The 22,996-nt window shown below is 38.5% G+C and overlaps 2 protein-coding genes across 9 annotated transcripts; one reads left to right on the forward strand and one right to left on the reverse strand.

Annotated features, from left to right (window-relative positions):
• The first annotated feature begins 1,213 nt into the window (after positions 1-1,213).
• cdc42ep4b (CDC42 effector protein (Rho GTPase binding) 4b) lies at positions 1,214-18,485 on the forward strand. The gene is made up of 2 exons (XM_079477239.1): positions 1,214-1,476; positions 14,549-18,485. Exon 2 carries the CDS (start codon positions 14,743-14,745, stop codon positions 15,727-15,729), a length of 987 nt encoding a protein of 328 aa, XP_079333365.1. The 5' UTR covers positions 1,214-1,476; positions 14,549-14,742; the 3' UTR covers positions 15,730-18,485.
• LOC306906110 (uncharacterized protein) lies at positions 4,454-22,996 on the reverse strand. Of its 8 annotated transcripts, none has more exons than XR_013787807.1 (5): positions 22,537-22,996; positions 22,319-22,426; positions 21,397-21,486; positions 4,801-5,872; positions 4,454-4,703 (listed from the first exon to the last, which is right to left on the reverse strand). XR_013787807.1 is itself a non-coding variant. In XM_079477237.1 (5 exons), the coding sequence occupies exons 2-5, from the start codon at positions 22,586-22,588 to the stop codon at positions 5,966-5,968; spliced, it is 318 nt and encodes a 105-aa protein (XP_079333363.1). In that variant the 5' UTR covers positions 22,589-22,607; positions 22,845-22,955; the 3' UTR covers positions 4,575-5,965. The 8 variants fall into 8 exon arrangements, 7 of the variants coding, with proteins under 7 accessions (XP_079333362.1, XP_079333363.1, XP_079333361.1 ...); XM_079477237.1 differs by having other exon boundaries at positions 4,575-6,033; positions 22,537-22,607; positions 22,845-22,955; XM_079477238.1 differs by lacking the exons at positions 4,454-4,703; positions 4,801-5,872 and adding an exon at positions 18,343-19,472 and having other exon boundaries at positions 22,537-22,607; positions 22,845-22,990.

Consider the following 22,996-nt stretch of genomic DNA (forward strand, 5'->3'; position numbering starts at 1 on the left):
GTTCTTTTTTACCTTGACATGATTTGTGGATGTACTCTAGGCTATGTGCGAGTGAGCTGGTCTGAACAATTATTTGTGTTGCAGATGTGCCGCCGTATTTTACGAAAGTTAAAGTGAAAACAAATGATTTTTTTTCACTATTTTAGATGCAGATATATTGTACAAAACACACTTATTTCTCTTTTATTTTGTTCCACATGGGGGTTGCACACATTGCCTTTGAGATCCGTGTAGAAGTAAAACCTAAGGATGTGTAATGAATATAGAGCGCTAAAATGAAGGTTTATTCAGATATAAATGAAGGAGAAAGAGTGTTTATTTTCATAAAAAGGGCCTGTATTTCATTGTTTGCTTGGCCAATGTGCAATATGAGGACTGTGATCATGTATCACCAAACCTTCTGATACAGAGGATGTGTGTGGTTACCGTATTCCTCACAAATTTGTTCCATGTGGTTTTTGATTCAACATCAATGCATCTGTTAATTGTATCCAGAGGCCTAATGAAATGTAAATCAAGCTTTTTATTCACCAAAAATCATTGTAAGCACATGTTTTAACTTTTTTTTACATATAATATTGCTAAACTTAATTTGAGTGTTTGTTACTCTGAACCACCAGACCTGCATCGAAGGACTTTTACAAAAGGTTCATTTTGATGGCCTGCCTATTGGGATGTATTGTATTATAATGAGTGTTTAGGGTAAACCCTGTGATCAAATATGTATATTCTTGACCATGTGAAAAATCTAAGTATCACGGTGAGCGGTCAATAATCTTTTGGCTCTTAGTTCTTTGTCTTCGGAGGAAAAAAATAATAAGAAGGCTTGATGACAGAATTATTTTCTAAATAAAACAAAGTCGAACAAGTCGTTTTGTGAGTTTATTTCTATCTACACTTCACACTTAAGTTATGTGTAGGGGTTCCCACAACTACTGTAAATACACTTAGGACTGGATATTTTTCGTAAATAATAAAATATTTATGTATAACTTCGGATAACTTTAATCAGATAATCTGTGCAATAACTTCAAATAATGGCCCATACAAATCGTGACTAATAATGCAAAATACACCACATTAAAGTACAGTTTAGACATTTTTAACAACACACGCTGATGGGGCGGAGCTCGGTGGGTGAGGCTCCGCGCAGTGGGCGTTGCTATGGGCGGAGCTCTAGGCGGGGACACTATCGTACTGCATTCATGCGCCATGAAGCTTCAGTGTGCGAGTACGCGCTCGCGTGAGTCTCGCGCTGTTTGTGTTTATCTCAGTAAAACAGCGTGTTTGCGCCGTAAAGCTGCCGAAAGTGTGAAGGACATTTAATACATTTGTGAAGCTGACGCGGTGGTCCGAGAATATATTCTCAAGAGTCTTTCGTTTGGAGTGGGATTGAATTGAACTTGGTCCATTGTTGTTGCGTGAGAAACTCAACTTGGCAGCTCCCGGGGTCCAAAGGTTTGGAGACACAAAGTGGTGAGACTTTTATTTACAGTCATTAAATACATTAACTCATCTGTTACTTTTACTCAAGTCTTTCAGGACTTTTGTGTGTTTGATGAAACAAAGACGCTTTTAGATCAAAGTCTTTGCTGACTTGCATTGATAAGAGTTTCCATCCGAAGTATTTGTCATTTGTTTGGTCTATTTGAGATGTTTTTATGTGGGCAAGTCAATAAAACAAACAACAGAAATCATCCCTGAAATGTTGGGTTTAATAGATATAATGGAAATTGTGTTGGTTTTAATGGAGACTGTAATGGTCTCTGGGGGTCACTCCTACTGGTAAAGTGTTGGGGCGATGCTCTATTGGAGAGGAAAACCCACAAAAAAAAACCTTTCTACTGAAATGGACCCCAAAACGCAATAGATAAAGGGATTTTGTAGTGGTTTTAATGATGGTTCATAGTGGTCTTTGTAATGAAAACCGTGATCATGTTTTTTTCAGTCTTAAAGGTATTGCATTAGTTACAAATAGGCATCGCAACCCACCGTGTCCCCAAGAGATCTATATACATCTAATATTTTAATTTAGTTTATTAGTTCTGTGAAATTCCACTGTGTGTAGTTTGGCTTGTCTTTGTGGGTTGGGTTTATCTTTTGGCACAAGCCGTTTTCAGCAGTGTACAATAGAGTGATTTTATAGTTATTTCTGGGTAAACTGTTTGTAAATCAAATCAAAAATCAAATGTATAAAGAGAAGATCTCCTTTTGGACCAAGAAGCTCCCCTTTTAAGTCTTTTATAAAATAGAGTTCCCTTGCATTCCTTTCTAGATGCTGTTGTACTGGGACAGAAGTGAGTGAATTATGGCAGTGATTAAATAATTACTAATGGGCATGAAGAGATGTTTGTGATCATTATCATAGTGCTGTTAAATGCTTGTCAAGACTGGCTTCTTGCGTATGGATCGAAAAGAAACGGTACACAGTTGAAACGCACTCTTATATAACCACCTAAAAGGAATGAAAGGAACCACATCACAGTGAAACAAGACTCTCGTACATTTTTCCAACAATCCCTTGGTAATTTCTTTCCACATTATTTTTTTCACATCGGATTTTCCATATTGGATGTTCAATACAGATGGTCGAGATCCACATCGGAATGAGACCAATTGAGCGGTTGGTTGCAATTTCAGTTACTTACACCCCTGTTGTTTGAGCATGCAATCTTGGCACGCGTGCTCCTGTGTTGTATGAGGTCAACGGAGTGAAATTGATTGGCTTCAATGGTTTGTTTCAACTTCACGCACAGTGGATTGAAACGTTTGAGTGCGGAATAATGCTATTTGAACCAATATCTGAGTCTTGTGTGACCTGAAGCGTTGACCTCTAACCTTCGACATTTCTGACCTTATCGTTGTCAATATTTGTGAAATTTCAGCAATCCTGATGCCAGTGGTCTGCATTCTCAGATAGACGAAACACCTGGAGTTAATGCATCACGAGTTTTGTTATGTTTGATGTCAGAATGGAGACCTGGCAGGCAGAGAGGCAGTTTTGTTATAATGTCAAGCAATGGAGATATAAATCAAGGTCGATTTGTGTACGTGCAATGTTTGGCCGAGCTGACGGATGGATTGATGCAATGTTCTTTTCCTTTGTTTTCTCCGACTTTTTATCTTCACCTTCTTTTCATTTATGGCTTTTCGAGTGTCTGCCTCTGGTCCTCTGTTCGTATTTAGAAGAGACACTTTTTTTGCGAGGCCTAGATGACTTCATCCTCAGGAAAAAAGGTTGTTTGCAGAGTTGGTGCCAGATTACAATCGTTTGATTGACGACTATTCATTTGTACTAAGAAAGCAAATAGGGTCAAAAGGGTTTTACTGATGACTTTAAATGCATCTGTAGTGCGTCTAGAGAGGGGGCGAGCGTTTCTATACAGTTGTTGAACTGTTTTAAGTGCGTGTGTGTGTAGTAATAGCTCTGGATTCTCGCCCATATGCTGCTGCAGTGATGTCATTCAGCAGCTGCAGTAAAGTGTGCAAGTGTGTGTGTGTGTGTGTGTGTGTAACGCACAGACTAGCCCAGACTCTATGATACATCTTTACTGTATATTGGTGTAGGAACACCTCAGTGACTCGGCCTTCTGGTGACTCAGCAACACGAGTCACTCGCTCTTCACAGGCGGTCTCGCACCCCCCTGATGTAATCAGCCTTACTGTTGACGCATGATCTACGGGAGGTCGAAATGTCCCCGTTTAGAGAGATTGAAGTTCAAGCGAAGGGGCTTTGAGAGCAAAACCTTGCTAAATGTAGCATGTGAGTCATGGTGTGTGTGTTTGTAATTGGGGTTGGTTAATCCTGGGCATTCCTTCTCATCTCCATAATGAAACTGTACATGCAACGCCTCCTCAGTTGGATTGTGTAACTGCTGTTTGTGTAAATTTAGAATTGATGTGATATTGGGATACTTCTTATAATGACTACAAACCTGTGTGTTTTATTTTGGAGACTCCTTTGCAGATCTTTTCTATATCAAAGTTTGGGAGTTCATAGGCACGACACGTGACGCTTTCTGGATCTTTGGAGAGAATTGAATCTTGATCTATCAGCTTTCATATGGCAAAGAATTCTTCAAAAACAACAATCATCTGTCAAACGATCAATCGCAATTAATCGTATCCAGAATAAAAGTTTTACATAATATATATCTGTGCTCCGCATACTCATTTTGTATTTATACATACACATACATGTAGGCTATGTATTTTAGTTTTTAGATGTGTTTACTTATACTTACCAATAAATGAAAATGTATAGAAACATTTATATTTTTCTTAAATAAATACAAAATGAATATGCACAGTACACAGACATTTATTCTGGATGCGATTAATCGCAATTAATCATTTGACAGCCCGTGTTTTATGGTGGACAGTATGTAGATGTGACATTGTGAGACAGGATTTGAAAGAAAATATATACGACATTTCAGGACTACAGCATTTTGACATTAGCTTTTTATGTGGCTGATTTATTTTCCTTTAAAAGCCACAGTATTCGCAGTGGCCGTACATTAAAACCCTATATCAATTGATTAGAGATTTGATGAAAAACAAGAACTCTTTTCAATATTATGCCGGTTGAAAAACGTCTTTCAGCAGCCCAACACAATGACCGGAAGCGTCTGCGAGGCGTTCTCAGCTCTCGGCTTTTATTCAGAAGTCTTTGAACTCTCTTCAGATGTAGATTCTGGATTCTATTCACATCACAACACAACACAGCGGAGAGTAAAACTATTTTAACCACAGTCGAACGTCTGGCCAAAAGTCAATATTTTTGCACTGTCTCCTCACCTCTGTGAAGTTGAATAAGACATCTCCAGCTTTCTGCTTAAGAACCAGCTGAGTCCTCAGGAATTTGACATTCTAGATGCACGGAGGCGTATTCCTCTGAAACCATACCTTCAGCTGGCCTTCAGGTTGACCTGCTCTTATACTAGGCAGTGAGCCAGTCCTTCAGATTCCAAGAAGACCGGTCATAAGACCTTTCTAAACTATTTGGAACAGCTTGTAGTCTTAATAACTGAATGACAGACGCAGCAATGTTTAACTATTGCAACTATAACAAACATCTGATGTCGTCTTCTAGTGAAAATTAGAGACGAACTGCTCGGTTTCTAAGTAAAGAATTCATAAACGATGACTTGGGGGAATTTGTTAAACCAGGATATGCTTTGAGCTTTAAACTTACCTTGGTTTAGAGATGATGCCCTTGGTGGACTGCCAAGTTTCATATTGAGATAGCTGGTAGACACTGTTGTTCACTTTCTTTTGTCCTCTCTCAGTTTAGTGATGACAAAATTAGGATGTTTAAAATGGTGTGAAACCAGTTTAGGTCAGGGTTATTGTATAAACACACTGGGGTTGAGTCACACATTCCAGTAGTTACAACATCGGCATCACACTCTGGAAAAGCGGCTCTTCACTTGACTTTCCTGTTTCTAGATCTGATAATCTCAAAGTATAATATTTAACACCCGCCACAGCCCAAGAACTAATCCAGCTATATGTTACGATACTTCTTAATGATTATGTTTTTCATAGGTGGCTCTGTGAACTTATTTGGCTATAATGTACAGACTTTTCAATATTGCCATACAGTATTTCTCCTCTATTAACATGCGTTTTGCATTGCTAGCCTTAACCCGCTCTGAGTTTTTGTATAAAAGCATCTGGTACATTAAACAAACTGCTGCTAAGTTTATCTTTGACCATAAAATTAAATAAATAAACAAAATGAGTATTCATTCAAACTTTGGATTGTAGTATCTCATACTCATTCGTTCTCTCTCTCTTCATCTCTTTCTCTTCATCGTTCTTTCATCCTCTCGTGTAGAATAACTGGTGGTCTCCGTCAAGCATGTGGCTGGTGAAAAGAGAAAAGGAGAAATTTCATTTCTCCATCTGGGTTCATTTTCATTCTAGATGCTCTTGGCTTCACTTGAGTAATCCAATATCCTTATAGATCCATAAGGAGCAGATGCCCTCTGTCACTCAGCGTCACAAACCTCGGGGTAACCCACAGATCTGGAACAAATTCATAGCCTATTAACAGATTAAGTTGAATGTTTAGGGGAAAATATCATATCTTTATACATCACAGTGGAGGCGATAACAAGGGCAAATAGACAGTTATTTGTTCAAAATTTAGATTCAAGCAATCCACATCCCCTAAAATGAGCAAACTAACAGTTTTAACCATGAGAGATTGTTTTAAGAGTTCTAATGACTGGATTAGATGTGTTATATTTGTACAGGTATCGGCTCATACTTTAAATCTGTTTCTGTTTATTTAAGTGTATTGTGAATGCTGTGACTCTGGTTCAGCGGCTTTAATGTCTTTGTGGACAGACAGTGGGGTGTGTGCAGGGAGGGTCACTTAAATGCTCCAGTAAGCTCAGACACTAGGTCAGTGTCTGTCACGGAGGGTGAGTTGGGGGGGATGTGTCCTGCCAAAGTACATTCTATTGATTCATTTTTTTCATGCTTCCTATTTAATTGAAAGTAATTAACAAATCATTATATTTAAATGTTATTGATTTTAGATTAAGTGATGTGGGGTCTGTTTAACCTGACCACCTTGAAAGACTTTGAGAGTAAAAAGCACATCACCACCCATGGAAACAAATCACCAAAATATTGACCTTAGTAGTACTTGTTTATCAGATTTTGGTGTCCAATGCTAGTGAAATTATTATTCTGCGGCATTTCATTTTGCAAGTATCTACAGCGATGCAGATTTTTACATTCATTTTATTAGTTCAAGTTAAAAGAATTCAAGATAAAAAGTTATTCATTTATGTTTTATGTTGTCAGTGAGTCACCGCGTGTTCAATAATGTGCACGATTATCTAAATATTTTCCCAAATGATCGTAATATATGATTTTTGTCATAATGGTGCAGTCCTATACTGTACAAATTGTTTACTGTTTTTTTTTCCTTTATTTTCAAAATAACAAGAAAAAGACAGCAAATGTTACCAGAAATATTGGAAAAACTGGTAATTGTACAAGAAAAACACTGTTCTTTTATGGTTTATTTCTGGCGCCTCAGCTGCCAGATAATTTCAGTTTTTTTCAAGGTATTTTTTTTAGTGTTGGTGGGACTATATTGGGATGGGAGTGACCAATGGCCAGGCGTCCAATTTCCAACGATCCAATAAATTCCCAAAGAACGAAATCAAGTCCTGCAATACATTTTTCTTTCCCGTAGCCATTTCACTCTGATGATGCAATATGGACAAAAACCACCACGACCCATTTGTCATTTCATGACAACAATGGAAGACTTTTCTTTTTGTTGATTCTTTTTTATTATTCTCCAGGCTAACCTGCTTCACAGTTTGAGGTTTCATCCATGCCTGTTTCTGGTCAGGTATTCTGTGATTTCCCTTTCAAACATATCATTTGGTCTTTGTGATCACCAGGCTTTGAATGGAAAGAAATAAGTCAACGCATGGTGCAAGTTTGTATTTCTCAAGGCGCTCATGTGTCCTACGATGGGGAATTCCTGCAGGGCGAAACAAAAAGTTGTAAATTAGAGCCGTATCGTCACGTGAGCGCAGCCCTCAAAAATGCTGTTTAACTGGTGTCTTGTTCACCTGTACAGGAGGTTGTTTTGAAAGCAGGGCTTGTCACTGTTTATAGACAATATAATGCAGAAACATGTGCTTCCTTCATCGATGACTCATTCTGTATACATCAATACACACGTTAAGGTGTATTGTTGTGAACTACTAAAAAGTGGTCCGTAAATAGTACTTTTGCTAAGAATTTAGCATGATAGAAATGTGTGATGGCTCACGGATATCAGAATTATAATAAGACACGTTGACCTAATTTCTTCCCTGCCTCTATAGTGAAATGTTGGGTTTAAATAGGTCAGCAATGACTGAGCTCAGCCTGCTGGCACACAGTCTTTGTAGCGCCCCTGCCAAGATGGCACCGGCCAACATGGGTCTGCATTTCTTCAACAGTCTTATTTGTTTCCAGAGATAGTAGGCCCCAACACTTCCATCAACACCCTGTGGCAGTCTTGCTGTCTGTCTAGATTAACAAGAACTGTGTGTTTCATTGATGGTTTGTTTTCCATATGACAAATACTATACCTAAAGGCAATGTAAATAATATGTGTCTGGAAATGCGTTAAGGTTCGGAAAGCGCTGCAAACCCCAAATCTTTGCAGTGGCTTCTTATAGAGCAGAGCAGAGCAGATCAGAACAGCTAAACCGGTCCAAAGCGCGATTTCACGCATTACATTTTCAAGATGCTTATTTGCATTCTTTTCAGGCTGTTTGTATGCAAAGAACGCAGCTGTGAGAGGACTGTTGGTCCGTTTGTAACTCGGGGCTTCTGGCAACAGAAGACTGCAGGAATGCGTATTGGAAAGGATGTGGAAAGTCAATCATCTGCTAGATTAGTAAGGCCAAGTTCTTCTTTCTATACGCTGCGATTACAAAAATGCAACTTTGACCTTGTGTAGGTAACTGAGAGTTAAAAGCACACTGCATCCTGGAAGATATGAGCGTGATGTTTAAGTTCCCTAATGAAACCATATTTTCCTTTATATATTAAATGATTTGTTTATTTGTCACCACAGAATAATACAGTGCCTATATATCACAATATATTGAATGTACTATTCAGTAATTGAATAGTTTCATATTTTTAACAATATAGCACTCGGTTCCAATTTTGAAATGTATTAAATAATACAGCATTATTAAATGTATAGCTTATTTTCAGTAGTGTTGTCAAAAATAATTTACATTGTACAAATTGATACGAATTAGCCACCTTGTTAAATAGTTACGACTTCCTGTAAGATCAGTCTGGTATGTTTGTGTGTGCGTATAGTACGCACGTGACTCTGGGATATGAGAACATTATTAAATTCACTTTAGTGATCTTTAAACTTGGATAGACAGAGTTAACCCGCTCTGTAAAAAGGCAAAATAATGTGTGTGTTTTTGTGTGGTTGAAACACAATTTGTAGACTCTGATATGTAATCCTTGTGGTTAGTATCAGCGCGTTTGGCAGAGGAACCAAAAGCACACAGACACACAATATATCTGTTTACCCCGCTGGCTGCTGAATTCAGACTAAGCTAACACATGATGTCCTGCCTCGGCTGAGCCAAGAGAAACTTTACAAAAGTTGAATGCAACAGAATTAGTATTAATGCTCTTTGTTGTGTGTTTATTAGACTAGTTTCTTTAGACTAAATCTTGTTCGTGGAGGTATAATCCTTTAACGGTTACGTCTGTCATGTCTGCTATCCAAGAGTTATAGGCTTTAAGCTTTCTGGCATATTTTAAGTTGTTATTATAGATCATTGTGGCACTTTTTCAAATACTCTATAAATCATCATCCAGCGGAGAGGTCATCATATACCCAGAGTTCAACCTAAGGCCAGAAACACACTGGACTTGCAGACATGAATGCATGGCCAGTTCATACAAGCATACAAACATGTGGTTGTGTTGAATCATGCTTCCCGCTGAGAGGTTAACAGGAAAAAAGGGTTAACAAGCTGACAGAGACATCTGAACATCGAACTCTTTTTGGCTGCACCCTTTAAGGATTTCCTGTGTTGTTTGTGTTTACGGCGTTTGATTTCTACTTTACCAGTAAATGCAATATTATTAATTATAAGATGGATAAACGCTGTCGACTAGGGCTGTCACGATTATTAAGTAATTGTCTCATCGCGATTGTTTGACGACGTCGCGATGGTTTCAGATCATCGCAATTATCTCTATAGAAGACACTAGCGGGAGCTGTAGTGCCTGCATATTTTAATGTGTATAATATTGTAACTAAAACATGGTAATACTTGTAAAATGTACCACTACAACACCGTCACTTAAATTTTTTTAAGTACAATTAAATATTATTTAAGTTAGTCTGGGTGTGAAAACCAGCCAAACATAATTTCAGTTACAGAAATAAAACTTTATCGTAGTCTTGCAAGTGAGAAAAAAAACAGACTAGATAGGTCTAGATAGGGAGAACAGTCCCTTATTGGGCAATTCTCCCTAAGAAGAGTTGTTACGTAACGGTTTTTCATGTTCGAAAAAACCTCTTCCGAAACCTATACGAACCTTGGGTGCAGAAATACTACGCAACATGTCCAACTCGTTTTTTGACAAGTTGACCATGTAAAGCATGAGAAGCCAACTGTAAAGAAGTCAGAACGCATGAAACGGTGTTAAATCACCCCTTTAATGGTAAAGATTCACTCATTCATGCAATAGAATTAAACATTGATAAATCTTCTAAACGGCATTGATTCTTTGAAATACTTTTAAAAGAACAATTTATGTCTTTGAGAACATCTCTAAAGTATATTATTACATAATGCTTGAGGTTACATACTTTACGTACACAAACATACAGAGATGAACCATGTATTTTCTGCTGTTGCCTCTGACTGTTAAATATCTCAAAATGACAATGTTAATGCGGCGAAACTAAACTATTTTATAATATTGCAGTGTTGCGCTGAAGAAATGCGTCACAATTTAATTCATATTTGACAGAGACGCTCAAAATGAATGATTTGACAAATATCTCGCCGTAGGAATATCTTCTGGAGTGTGTCTAGTGTCTCTCTTTCTGAATGTTGTAGGTATTAATGTTTCGATGACTGCAGCAGCGTTTTAATATGGGGAACATCAAGCCAAACAGACAGGAATCATACTGTTGGCACCTGTGACCCCCTCAATTTCATTGAAATAGTGAAGACTGGAAAAAGGAATTATAGTACTTGGAGAATATTCAGGGTGCCTTTCTAGTGTTAGACAAATGGATCAGTAAGTCTCTGTCACGCTGCCCTACATCTCAATGTATCTCAGCCTGCGTGCTCAATCCTCTTTACCAGACGGATGTCTCTAATGAGCTTTTCCGCGGCTAAAAACAGAATTGTGTCACCTTTCTCTTATTAACCCCCATCAGGTTGATAAATGTACTTTAGCAATAAGTCAAATATTTGTTTTGTGAACCGAATGCTTTACTGCCTGTATAAAACACATGGTTCCAGTCCTGGATTTTATATAAATCTGCTTAAATTTTTCTTTGGTTATTTTTGATTAGGAGAAAAATATTATTTGTGCCGTTTACATTTTATTATGTGGTAACAGTCCTAGCAATAAGGAACTGCATTATATAGCCTACTGTATACACTATACATCACAATATATAAGCACAGCCTACATAATAAGTACAATATTAAAGAGAGCCTATATATATATAGCCATAACAAAAAAGGGCCTATATGTAATTTAGACAATATAAAAAGCTGTGTCTATATATATATAATGTATACTATATATAAAAGAGAGCCTATATATAATATAAACAATGGGAGGTTTGTTATGATCTCAGCACATCTTCAGCTTGTTTATTAAGTAATGGTCTGGTATGAAAGATTAATACGGGTCTTTAAATAGTAGCTGCTGTTTCATTTGCTGCAAGATTCTCATCTGACATCTTCCCATGTGTTTTGCATGAGCGCCCTGCAAGTGAATGTGACATCATGAGCACTCCGCATGGGGGGAATCGTGGGAGATGGTGTGCTTTTGGACAATCTTTCAAATGAATGAAAGATGTTTGTGGCAAATATCAATTATTTATACTACTTTGCTTTATTTATTCAGGTCTGAATCACTTAATGCGAGACTTGGCCACATAAAAGTGCATTATATAAATCCGAATATGTTTGACACATACTCAAATGTCCCTGAATATTTCTTCCCTTGCTTGTTTTTCTGTAGTCGTAACGGCCTCCTGCCGGGCGAGACAGATCGAGATGTTTTCTCATGCAAGTGTGTGTGTTTCTTGGGAATGTTAAGATGTGAGCGGGTCTCCTGGTGTCCCGGCTCAGAGTATGTGGCATGGGGCCCTGTTGATATGCAGCCCTGCAGATGCGAGGTTAGACCCTCACCGAGTCTGAACACAACACTCTGTGCAGCTGTGAATTTGTGGGTCTCCGGTGAGCTCTTGTGTACACACATTGAAGGTCCAGACGGGGAGAGAGATCTCAACTGGTGTTCTGGGGTTCAGGGGCTGTTGGGATTTTGAACTGATGTGTAATGATGCGTAACACAAATGTTGTGTCCAGAACTTCCTTGAGATTTAAATGAAGCGCGTAGATGCCGTGATTGTCGTGTACATCATTGTCTGTTTTTGTTAAAAATTGGTAATCGGGTTGGTAATATTTGGAGGTTAAATACATGGGGTGCAAATTGAAGCAGTTGTTGTCGTTCAGTTCTGAAACTCGCAACTTGGTCTCTCTCTCTCTCTTAATTTGTATTATCTAAACATAACAGCGGCGAAAATAGTACATGTATAAACCAGAACAATTGTGAATAAATGACAAATTAAACCTTCAGTTTGTGCTTCATACATCATGTCAACTGCTTATTCTTTCCCTGAATAACGTTATGGTGACATTATCGCAAGCAGTCAATTTGACAAATTCAAACAAACACTTATACACAAAGCATTTATCTGGGGATCTCAATGCATAGGGATAAACTTTTACAATGAGGTCAACCTGCCAGCGGGCAGATCTAAATCCCCCGCAGAGCCACCCAGTTTTTGACTCGATGAACGAGCTTATCATTTATCAAAACCCCTTCTGTTCACTCGCAGCTACGGTCACTTGTGACCTCAATGGGCTTTTGTTGTCAGAGATGCAAATGTTTCGGTGGGGCGACGTGTGCTTTGGATCTCATTCACCCCGATGGCACGCACGCAAACCAAAGGAGGGCGTGAAGTCATTTTTGAAAACATGGGGTTTATACAGACGAGCGTCTAGATGGTTGATCCATTTACAGCTTCAGGACTGTTTTTTAAACGTGTTTCTGTGATCTTGGGTTGTTTGAATGAATCATTTGATGAGTCTCGAGGGTCTTTTGTCTGCTGTTGGTTGTCGGTCAAAGCTAACAGGCCTGTGTTAGGAACCAGATAATCTGCTTATTAAACCATAAATCACGGCGGCCAGCTGGGGATCAAAAAGTTCATCCAAACATTCTCTCTTTCACTTTCTCTTTGTTTTAATACTCTCCATGGCGACACGTCGATAAGATGATACAGCTGTCATTAGTCTTGTGAGACGACGCAGAATGTGTCTTAAGAAGGCAGTGTATAGACCGCAAACAAAAGAAAAATATTAAGACGCAGGAAAGATGGAAAGGGAAAAGAAATCGTTCCATTCAGTGCTAGGTCTGGTAGTAATATCTCAGTAGAACAGCGAGTAAAGGTCTAGATTTCCTGATGATATAAGAGTCTGGCACGTAGCAGAGAGAATTCCTGTCTGGATGGAGTTGACTTTGATGGAGAAATGCAACACTCTGCAGTTCCCTTCTCCCAGAATCCCTTGAGCACATGGTTATATAATCACAAAATGAATATGGATTTTAGAAAGAAAGGGTTTGTAGGTGGGGTTGTGGGGTCCCTTTTATTGATTTCAATCACATTGTGAAAATAAATCTGTAAAAAACCCTGACAATTTCTTTCAGCTGGCGAGCGACAATAATATACAGTAAAATATATTTTCCCTGTAATATGACAGGATATAATATAATTTTTCTTGTAAATTAGCGGTCTACGATGATTTTTTTCCCGTATTTAAAAAAAAAAAACTGTAAAAAAACGAGCAAGGCGCCAGAAATAAACTGTTTTTCCCTGTAAAATGACATGTTTTCATAGTTTTTCTTGTAAATTTGCTTACGTTTCTGTAATTTACTTTTATTTTTGCGTATTTTAAAAATACATAAAAAATATGCAAAATTCGTTTTTTTTACATTATACGTGGAACAAGATTTCTGTTTATCTCTGTGCTTTTTTCCACACCAATAGTGACCCTCAATAATACTTTATCGCTCTAAAAGTCAGTCTCAGGCCCTAGAATTAGATTTGGAATTTGTGTTGTGCAATTCCTGATCTAACCGCCAAGTAAACAGATGGTTTAAAGGTTTATATCAATGTCAAGTTGAAAGCACAAAGCTTTGCTTTAAGTGGTGAAGTGTTCACCACCATGCAAAAGTAAATCTTTCAGTAACATAAATCTACGCTTGTCCAAGTGTCACCCAGTCGACACGCCACTTCTTCATCCAAGAACAATAAAAAGGATTATGGGAAATGGGATGGAGTGTCAACCGGAATTCCTTTTCTGATCGCTTCCATTTGTCCTTTTGTGTAATATGAAGCAATATTTTAAGTGGCCTTTTGTGTTGAGTGCTTCTTGTTGGCATGTTTACTTTAAGATTTACATTGACGGTCTGCCAAAGAATGCAGCGTCTGATGTCATTGACATGGCCCAAACTCATCATTTCCAAACTCAAGAAGTTCTTGTTATTTCAATTTGTAACATTTGTAGCCATGTTTTGAATTCTATTTATATTTACACATGTAGATTCCTCAGTTGAGGAAAGATCAAGTTGTAATATACAATATCATACATCTGAGAGTTTGTACAAATATGTTTGGCTTTGAATTAAAAAGACAAATGACATATGTTTTTTCTATCTTCTGCAGATTGCTGAAATTTACTGCTGGACCCTGTTGCACATCTTGGCTTAAAATGGCACAGAGTCCAACATGCTGGAAAGTGTTTTCGTCCTGACTTCTGTCCTGGATATACAGAGCTTGAGAAAAGATTGACCTTGTTTGTGGACAAAAGACTTTAGAGGTTATTTAGTTTTCTCTCTCAGAGTTCGGGAAACGTCATCATGCCTATTCTGAAACAGCTCGTGTCCACGTCCTCCCAGTCGAAGCGGCGGTCTCGCGCAGACCTGACCTCTGAGATGATCAGCGCGCCTCTGGGAGATTTCCGGCACACTATGCACGTGGGTCGAGGGGGTGATGCGTTTGGCGACACCTCCTTTCTTAGCACCCGCACCGGAGAGCCACCCCGGGAACCTGAGGTTAAGGAGAACTCACCCAAACAGAGCCTACTGTCCAGAACGTTTAGGAGCAGCAAGCGCTCGCAATCTGTCAATCGTGACAAACCTGACAAATCCAAACTTGCGCCTCCTGGTGGCTCGCCAAGCTATGTAAAAAACGCCATCTCGTTGCCTTATCTAAATGATGACAATTATGAACGAAGTGCTGGATTCAACTTTCCGAAGAGCGTGTCCTCAAGTCCCTTAAAGCAACTTCCAGAAGACAATATAAAGCCACTTAACGGTGCAACAGCTTCCCTTGCTTCAGACCTCGAGCTGGACGAAAAGAGCTTCGGCGAGCTGACCGACCTACGCCCATCGGCTCCCTACACCGGAGGCATGAAACACGCAGAGTCCATAATGTCTTTCCACATTGATCTGGGTCCATCCATGCTGGGGGACATTCTGAGCGTCATGGAGAAAAAGGGTTTGGACGATGACGACCTCGGCTTCGAAGAGGAAAAAAGTAGCGAGGGGCGCAGCTCACCTCCCCAGAGCCCTCCCAACGAAGTGGAGGAAGAGGAGCTGCTTCCTCCGATTCGCCCTCCCCGTCTAATGCCCGGCACCAACCCGTACACTCCCGAGATCCTTACCAGGAACCATCAACATCTAGACAGCTGTTCCGTGTCCAGTTCGGGGTCTACCGTGATGGAGGACAAACCTCACAATCAACTTTATGAGGACAACATGGTGAAGTACAGCTCGCCTAGAGATCAAGACGACAGGGATTTCTCATACATGGACGACGATGAGGATGAAGAGATTAGGGTGTAAAGTAAACCTTGCGGTGCCAGACGGTCTGTGCAGAGATCAAAAAACAAGCGGACGTTGACTTTTTCAATTGGTGGATGTAAAAGCTAGCACAAGGACTGTTTTTATTACGGATATGAAAGGGAAGATGTGCATTTAGTCCTAGCTAGCCTAAAACTCTCTCTGTTCTTTTTTTTTCAACTGCAAGTTCTATTTCAGGTACACAAACGTTCTGTTTCTAGTGACTTTCACCAGAGCGGCCACAGCTGTGAGAAGAATGTGCCTGCATGTTTGTTTGTGTGTGCCGTGGGATAGGAATTCCATTTAAAATGGCCATTTTTGTCCCGCGAGTATCATTAATGAATTCCAGTGTTGACCGCTGCGAGTGCTGATACGAGCGGTATGTGTGGAACCAATCGTCATATTCTCAAATGATCGTCGGACGCCTTTGAATTCCGCCTTTGGAAGATGCTTCTCAACTAACGCCAACAGTCTTAAGTTTTCTGTCTTTTTGCAGTTGTTGTTTCATCACAAGGTTTATAGCTAACCCCCCAAAAAATGTATACCTTTACACACCCCAGCATTGTTATAAACGTGCATTACTTTATTTTTGTAGTGGAACACAAGAGGAAGAAATCTGTCAGCCACTATTTCTGTCGAACATCTCCTTCCAGATTCGGAAATGATGAGAATACTCATTTAAAGGGATAGTTCACCCCAAATTTTTTAATTTTCACTAAACATTTGTCATTTACACAACCTTGTATTGATGTAAATGATTTGAAAACCATAAACTTGAAGGATCTCTCTGTCATGTGTTACCTTCATTCCCTTTTAATTTTTAATGTTGTAGGTCTGGATTTTGTCATGTGTTTTGTGTGTCAGAGGATTTCCTGTTAGGTAACATGCAATTCTTGGTCATGGAGATGTGTGGAGGGTCAGATTGAGGCGATGCTTAAACTAAAAAGAACAGTGATGTCGGATTCTTATTGTGCATAAGGAACAATGACTGGATTAGGACTTGTTGGATTGAATGGTTTCTTGGGAGTGTTGTGTTTGAGAAAGTAAAACAGATCGTCAAGAGGTTTGTGTAGTTATTTTCGTCAAGTGTTATTTCAGTATTGTTGTGTAGGCTCAGAGATATAGAAGTATTGTTCTTCTCTTTAGAATCTAGTATAGTGTGATTGTCTTCAAACAGTTCTCCTCTGAAGAAGTGGTTTTCGAGGGGTTTCATCTCTGGAAAACTTCTTTGTAAATTCTCAGAATTTGGTTTTGAAAGGAGATCAACACCCTGTGGTGAAAGCAATAGCAATAAATTGAGGAGTTAGGGACAACCAAGGTTTATTTTTAAGCATAGATGATAAGAATTTATCCATTTACTGCTCTTTAGAACTGAAGTATGTCATTTCTGCACCACCTGGTGGGACCAAATACAATTGCAATCTGATTTCCAATACCCTCCAGGTGGGACATACCAACATTGGAAGAGCAGTGTGTTTGGGGAGGGGCTACCTGTTCAACCAACCAATAGCAGGGGGAATGTCGGATATTTTAAGAATGATGTTTGGTTGCGTTAATGATGCGGAAATGACACCATTCACCCATAGTTGAAGTCTTTAATAAACATTCTCCGACTACCAAAGTAAACTAGATTAGTATGCTTTCATGTCAGCGGACATGTGCACACGGGAAATGGATTTTCGATCACAAACTTTTAAAGTGTCTATATTTTGGAAAGCAATCCACATATACTGTATATCGACATCATGTTCAGTAATTCATTTACAGTATAGTTTCATCTTTTAGACAAGATTATTGTTCAGGCAAATGTGTCGGTGCTGTAATCTGGCATTACAAGCACACTAGGAGAGACAACCATTGACTAAAATGGGTTCTATTCATATACCTGGTGGGTTTTGTATGATACTATGGTACTTTTATACATCTTAGACTTTAACTTGCATTATACATTTGCATTAGACTTTCTGTGGCCTTATATGGTAACGTGGTGGTCTCAGAAGAAAGACAGCAAGCACTACAGCTTACCATAACTCATCTGTTTCAGTGTTTTTACTGGTTTGTGAAATCCACATGTTTGTACAAAGGGACAGGTACAGTGCAGTTGAGAAATAGTGAAATAGGGTTTTTGAATGGTTGGATATAGGGGAGTTTGAAAGAGGACGTGTGACCTACAAGGAACGTGTGTTGCCTTATATCCAGTTGAAATTCTGCATTGTGCCATTTTGTCTGAGAATAGACCAGTTGGACAGAATTCAGAAATTTGACGATTCTTTTCTGTTGTCCTTTTATTTTTGTTACTTTTATGGGTTGAGGAAGTGGTCTTGGAGATATCATCATGCACGAAAGACCGGATTTATGTTTTTGAGGATGAAAATGAGCTGGAGAGCTTAACTGTAACAGGGTTTGTTAGAGAGGACAATAGCTCCCTCTACAGGTAGTCTTTATTCAAGTCATAGAATGCATTACTGAAGTCTATGCATTTACAGGGATAAAATTGTACCATCCTTATTGAGTTTTGTACATGTTTTCTTTATTCTAAAAACCACAGTAGTATAATAATTGATCAAGTCTGTAATAGAAGAAATCCTACAGAAAAGGATAAAAACACTAAAGCTTCAGTATAAAAATAATCTCTTTATTGACATCTCTCATTTTTCTGACTTTTTGTCTGTATTATTTTGTTTTGATATAATATACATAATGCTCTGTGTCATCTTTCCCTGCTAAGTAACAGTTATATTTTTCAATAAAACTGACAAACTTCACCAGAGAGCTGTGATTTATAGCGGTGTTCAGACATGTCATTGTGAAGCTTTATGGTTATAAAATACCTGAACAAGTCTGTTCATATGATCCTTCATCTGGGTTTTGTTTCTATGCCATTTCATAACTAATAACCACAGGCATTAAGTCATTTCAGTGATTTTATTCTGAGAATAAACATGACCTTAATGGAGTGTGAAATATAGATATTTCAGCTCTGCTAAACGTTTTCTGTACCATTATTTAGTTCTTGACATCCCATGTGTTACTGTGCCGTCCCGTCTACAACTTTTGTGTTCACCAAAGATATAGGACATGCAGTGACCGTGGTAATCACAGTTTTATTTCTCTTATGTATTAGACTTTTTGTCATTTTCTAGTTTGAAATCTGATGGCTTAATTTGTAATGGGAAAAAACAACCATTTCAGATGCAAATGTACAGAAAGATCAATCGAGGGGACAAAGAATTATACATAAAAACAGGAAAGAAACGACCACAATAGGTTGTACAGTTTTACAGTAAGTATAAAATCATAGGAAAAATCTATGTAAATGTAAAAAGCTGAGCTATTGTTATGATAAAAAAGAAATCTGTAATATTACTTTTTTCACCTAATAATTGTGGATTTTCTATAAATAAACAGGATCTCACTAGGTGCCCCAGACAGCAAATTCATATTATATCAGTTTGTTTACCCAATAATCGGTATATACATGTAGCCTTTATTTTTATATACAATTATTTTTGTATAGTTTTGCTGCAGCAGTTTTGAAAATCTGTTTCAAATTGATTGTACTTCTGGGTACAAGTGTTGGGTGATAAGTATTCTGGCTCAAAGTCTACATTTAAGGTCACCCAAACGTGTTCAGCTGAGTTCAGATCTTGGCTTTATTCAGACCAGTCAAGTTCTCCCACAGTAGACTGAATCAATCATTTCTTTTTTAACCTCGCCTTGTCATGTTTGTCCTGCCCAAACTTTTGCTATAAAATAAGAACATTTACATAGTCAATTAGCATACGGCTTTATCCAAAGCAACTTGCAAATTGGGTAAAACAATGGAAGGAACCAGTGCAACAAAAGGACAACCAGGCACACATTAAAAGCACACCATTCTCTAGAATATCATTATTTGCTGTAGCATCAAGATTTTTACTCACAAATGACTAAAGTAACCTGTTCAGAAGAAGGTGGTGTCCCAAGACTTACATATACTGTATGTACATTTATACACATCATTTTCACGTTTCCTTCTAGTTGGCGTTCAAGAACAGGATGATATTAAGGTTTTTCGGGTCCAAGTTGCTCCTCCTGTTGATAATCTGTGATTTGTCAAATTGGTGCACGCGTTCCATTGGAATCGCAGTAGAGACCACTGTGAGGTACTTGCGAGCAACAGACGCCAGTTGTATAAACGTGGCTCTGGTGCTCCAGAATTTCAGTGGACTCTCTGAAATGTTTCTCATTTGCCAGTATTTTTCCAAAATCAACTCTTCATTTCTAGCATCATAACTACTGTGCCCAGTGTGTGAGTCTCCCCTCATCTGTGATCGGATTTCTTTTTTGACATCAATGCTGGAGTCCAAAAGCACACAGGTTTTGTATCGTGGGTCCAGTGCCGTGCTTATTGAGAACCAATGATTTAGCTTGATTTTGCTAGTATGATGCTCAAGTTTTTCATAGAGCGTCTGGGCTACTTTGTTTCCCATGTTCTCCGGTTTTCTCAGTTCATCCTGCAGTTTCTGGACCAGCATTATGATGTTTGAGATGGGTCTGTACTCATGACTTCCCATTTCTTTTGTAACCTCCTTCAGAATATTCAGTACTGCTACCATATCTTCCAATATTTTTCTTTCATATTCGTTTAAAGAAACCTCCTGTAGAGTGTCAATAAAAACTTTGAAAATGGCTGGCCACAGCGCTAAGATGCTCTTTAGCATGTGAAGTGTTGGAAGCCACTTTAGATCAGTGATCTGAATCAGTTCAGTTTGTTGGAGTTTAAGATATGAACAATGCTCTTGGAGACTTTCTGAGGCTTTGTTGTTTTGGTGGAAAAATGCAACTATCTGCTGACATTTTCTCAACAGATTTTTCCACTCGGAGTCCCCAATGGTTTCTCTGAACACTTTATCCAGTGTATGGGCAAAACAAGGTATGAATATCCATTTGCATCCACTCTTCTGGACCTTTTTCATGCCGTCTACATTTGTGACCACAACTTGAATCCTCTCCGTGATTTTCCATTCATGGGAAATTCTCAAAAGCTGCTGTAGGACACGTTCTGGTGTATGCTCGTTGAGTAAGTGGGCTGTGTCGATCACATAGGATTTCAGTATCCAGTTTTCAATGATCAGGTGGCAAGACACTGTCAGATAGAACATCGCTGCATTTGAACTCCACAGTTCAGCCGAGAGAACAAGATGACTTGTGTCTTTGACTGCTGTCTGTATTTCTTCTCTTTTTTGTCTATAAAGACTCTGAAGTTCATTTTGGATCCAGGACTTATTTAACTGTATTTGTAAATAGGGAGATAGACATCTTGCAAGATCCTGGTAGCCTGCTGCAGTGTTTAATGGCTGTAGGTCCTTTACGATCTTATTCAACAAAAGTGCCTTGAATCTTGAGTCATCGCCTAATGCGCATAAAATGCATTAAATGAGATTTGACTTAATCAAACTTTAGGACATTAAAAAAAAAAGTGTTTTATAAAACGGTCAGTTCTGGTCCTTGATTTTGATTGGTTGAGCTGAGTTATAAATACCCCCATAAAATAGCCCCATTTATAACTGCTGACCGCATTGCATAGCCAAAATATCACTTTATTTACTTTATTTGATGAAAACCTTCAGCGTTAAACAATGCACTGTAACCCAATGCTTCTTTGGGCTTATTGCTTTAACAACTCACCTCTGTGTGTCGGTGAACTGTGCAGATTGTGATCTAGCAGGTGTTCGCTTGAGCGCAGTGGCTGTGGATGGATGTTACCTCTAGGCCCACCTGTGAATTTTAAACGCATAAATAATGAACTGATGCTGCTATTGTTATGAAAGCACCACCACCGGAGAAATCTGACATATTTGTTAATAATGTCACGCATGCATTGTACTGTATGATACTGGTACTCTACTGGTCTTGACATTGATGGGATGGCATGGGCTATTACAGGCTTTGATCTTTTGCTTCTCTCATATGTATTATCTGGTTCAATTGGCGTCAGTCAGAAATGCCCCATTGTTTAGCAGCTTGTCAGTTAATGCTGTACAATGGGTTTGCATTTGCTTTAGAGTATTTTGAACTCTTTTTTTTACGTTTTGGTTTGTCCTATTAGACTTCACAACTTAAACTTACACTGATTCGGTGTAAAACTATCGTTCAAAATGTATCATCACTTTATTTTAGGCCTTAAAAAGTATCTCCTGTGATCCTAAAGCACAAGTAAACATTTTAAAAGAAAATAACAATTATTCGGTTTATTTTAAAATAATTTATGTTTGCCGTCAGGAAAGGTTTGATGTGTTCTGTACAGTAACTCAAAACAGTTAGTCAATATAATTTTTACAATTACAAATTCTCTAGTGTATATATACAGTTTCTGAATGTTTATTTCACTAAGAAATGTATTTGTGTTGTCAGTGACATGAATAAAGCGCATGTTCCTGTAAGGTTAACATCAGAGAAATAGGCTACGATTGATTGACACTCATGTGTGCAGATATATTTTAAGCATATATATATATATATATATATATATATATATATAGCCCAATGTGCTGGTGTTGTTTTCCACTTATAAAACATTTAACTTTTTATTTGATATGCTCGCACTTACCGTGCTCTGAATGGCTGTGTCGTCTATACACACGACGGTAGGGTAAAGGTACGAATTTGTGTTCAAATGAATGATGTTTGCTTCCCCTGTGAAGATTCTGTGCCAGATCTGCAATGTTTCACAGAAGCGTATATCAACAAACAGGATACAATTAACATCTGTGTGATTCAGTTATTGTGACATTGAAGCAAACATTAGTTCACACAATATAGACTTACCAAAGCGAACTCCATTCTTCTTGTATACGTGTTTGGATGGTACAGGGGGCATTTTTAGTCGTTTTCATGGACTGTAACAAAAGCAAAGTTTCCGATAACATACAGAAATCACGCAGGATAAGATCAAACAAACGACCTTCCAGTCCCAGGTCTAGGAAGAGATGTCGAATCCTTTTTACTTTCACTTCTGCCCCAAAACAAAACTTGTATCAGTTCTTTGGAAAACGTAACCGAACACGCCCCGTTTCTGACAAGAAAGTTTTCTTCACATGTGAACAAAGCAATAGCCTATTAATCTCAAGATTTACCCATTTAGCATCTTCATAATTCTCACACTCGTGACAACAGGTGACAGGCTATAAAAGACTAAGCACCATGAAACCAGCCTCGGTCTGTTAAGACTAGCAAAAGCACCTAGGCTCAGTCTGTTTATATTTCCTTGTTTATAAAACATGTTTGT

This window comes from Barbatula barbatula (genome assembly GCF_947034865.1).
Source record: "Barbatula barbatula genome assembly, chromosome: 16".
Lineage (NCBI taxonomy): Eukaryota > Metazoa > Chordata > Actinopteri > Cypriniformes > Nemacheilidae > Barbatula > Barbatula barbatula.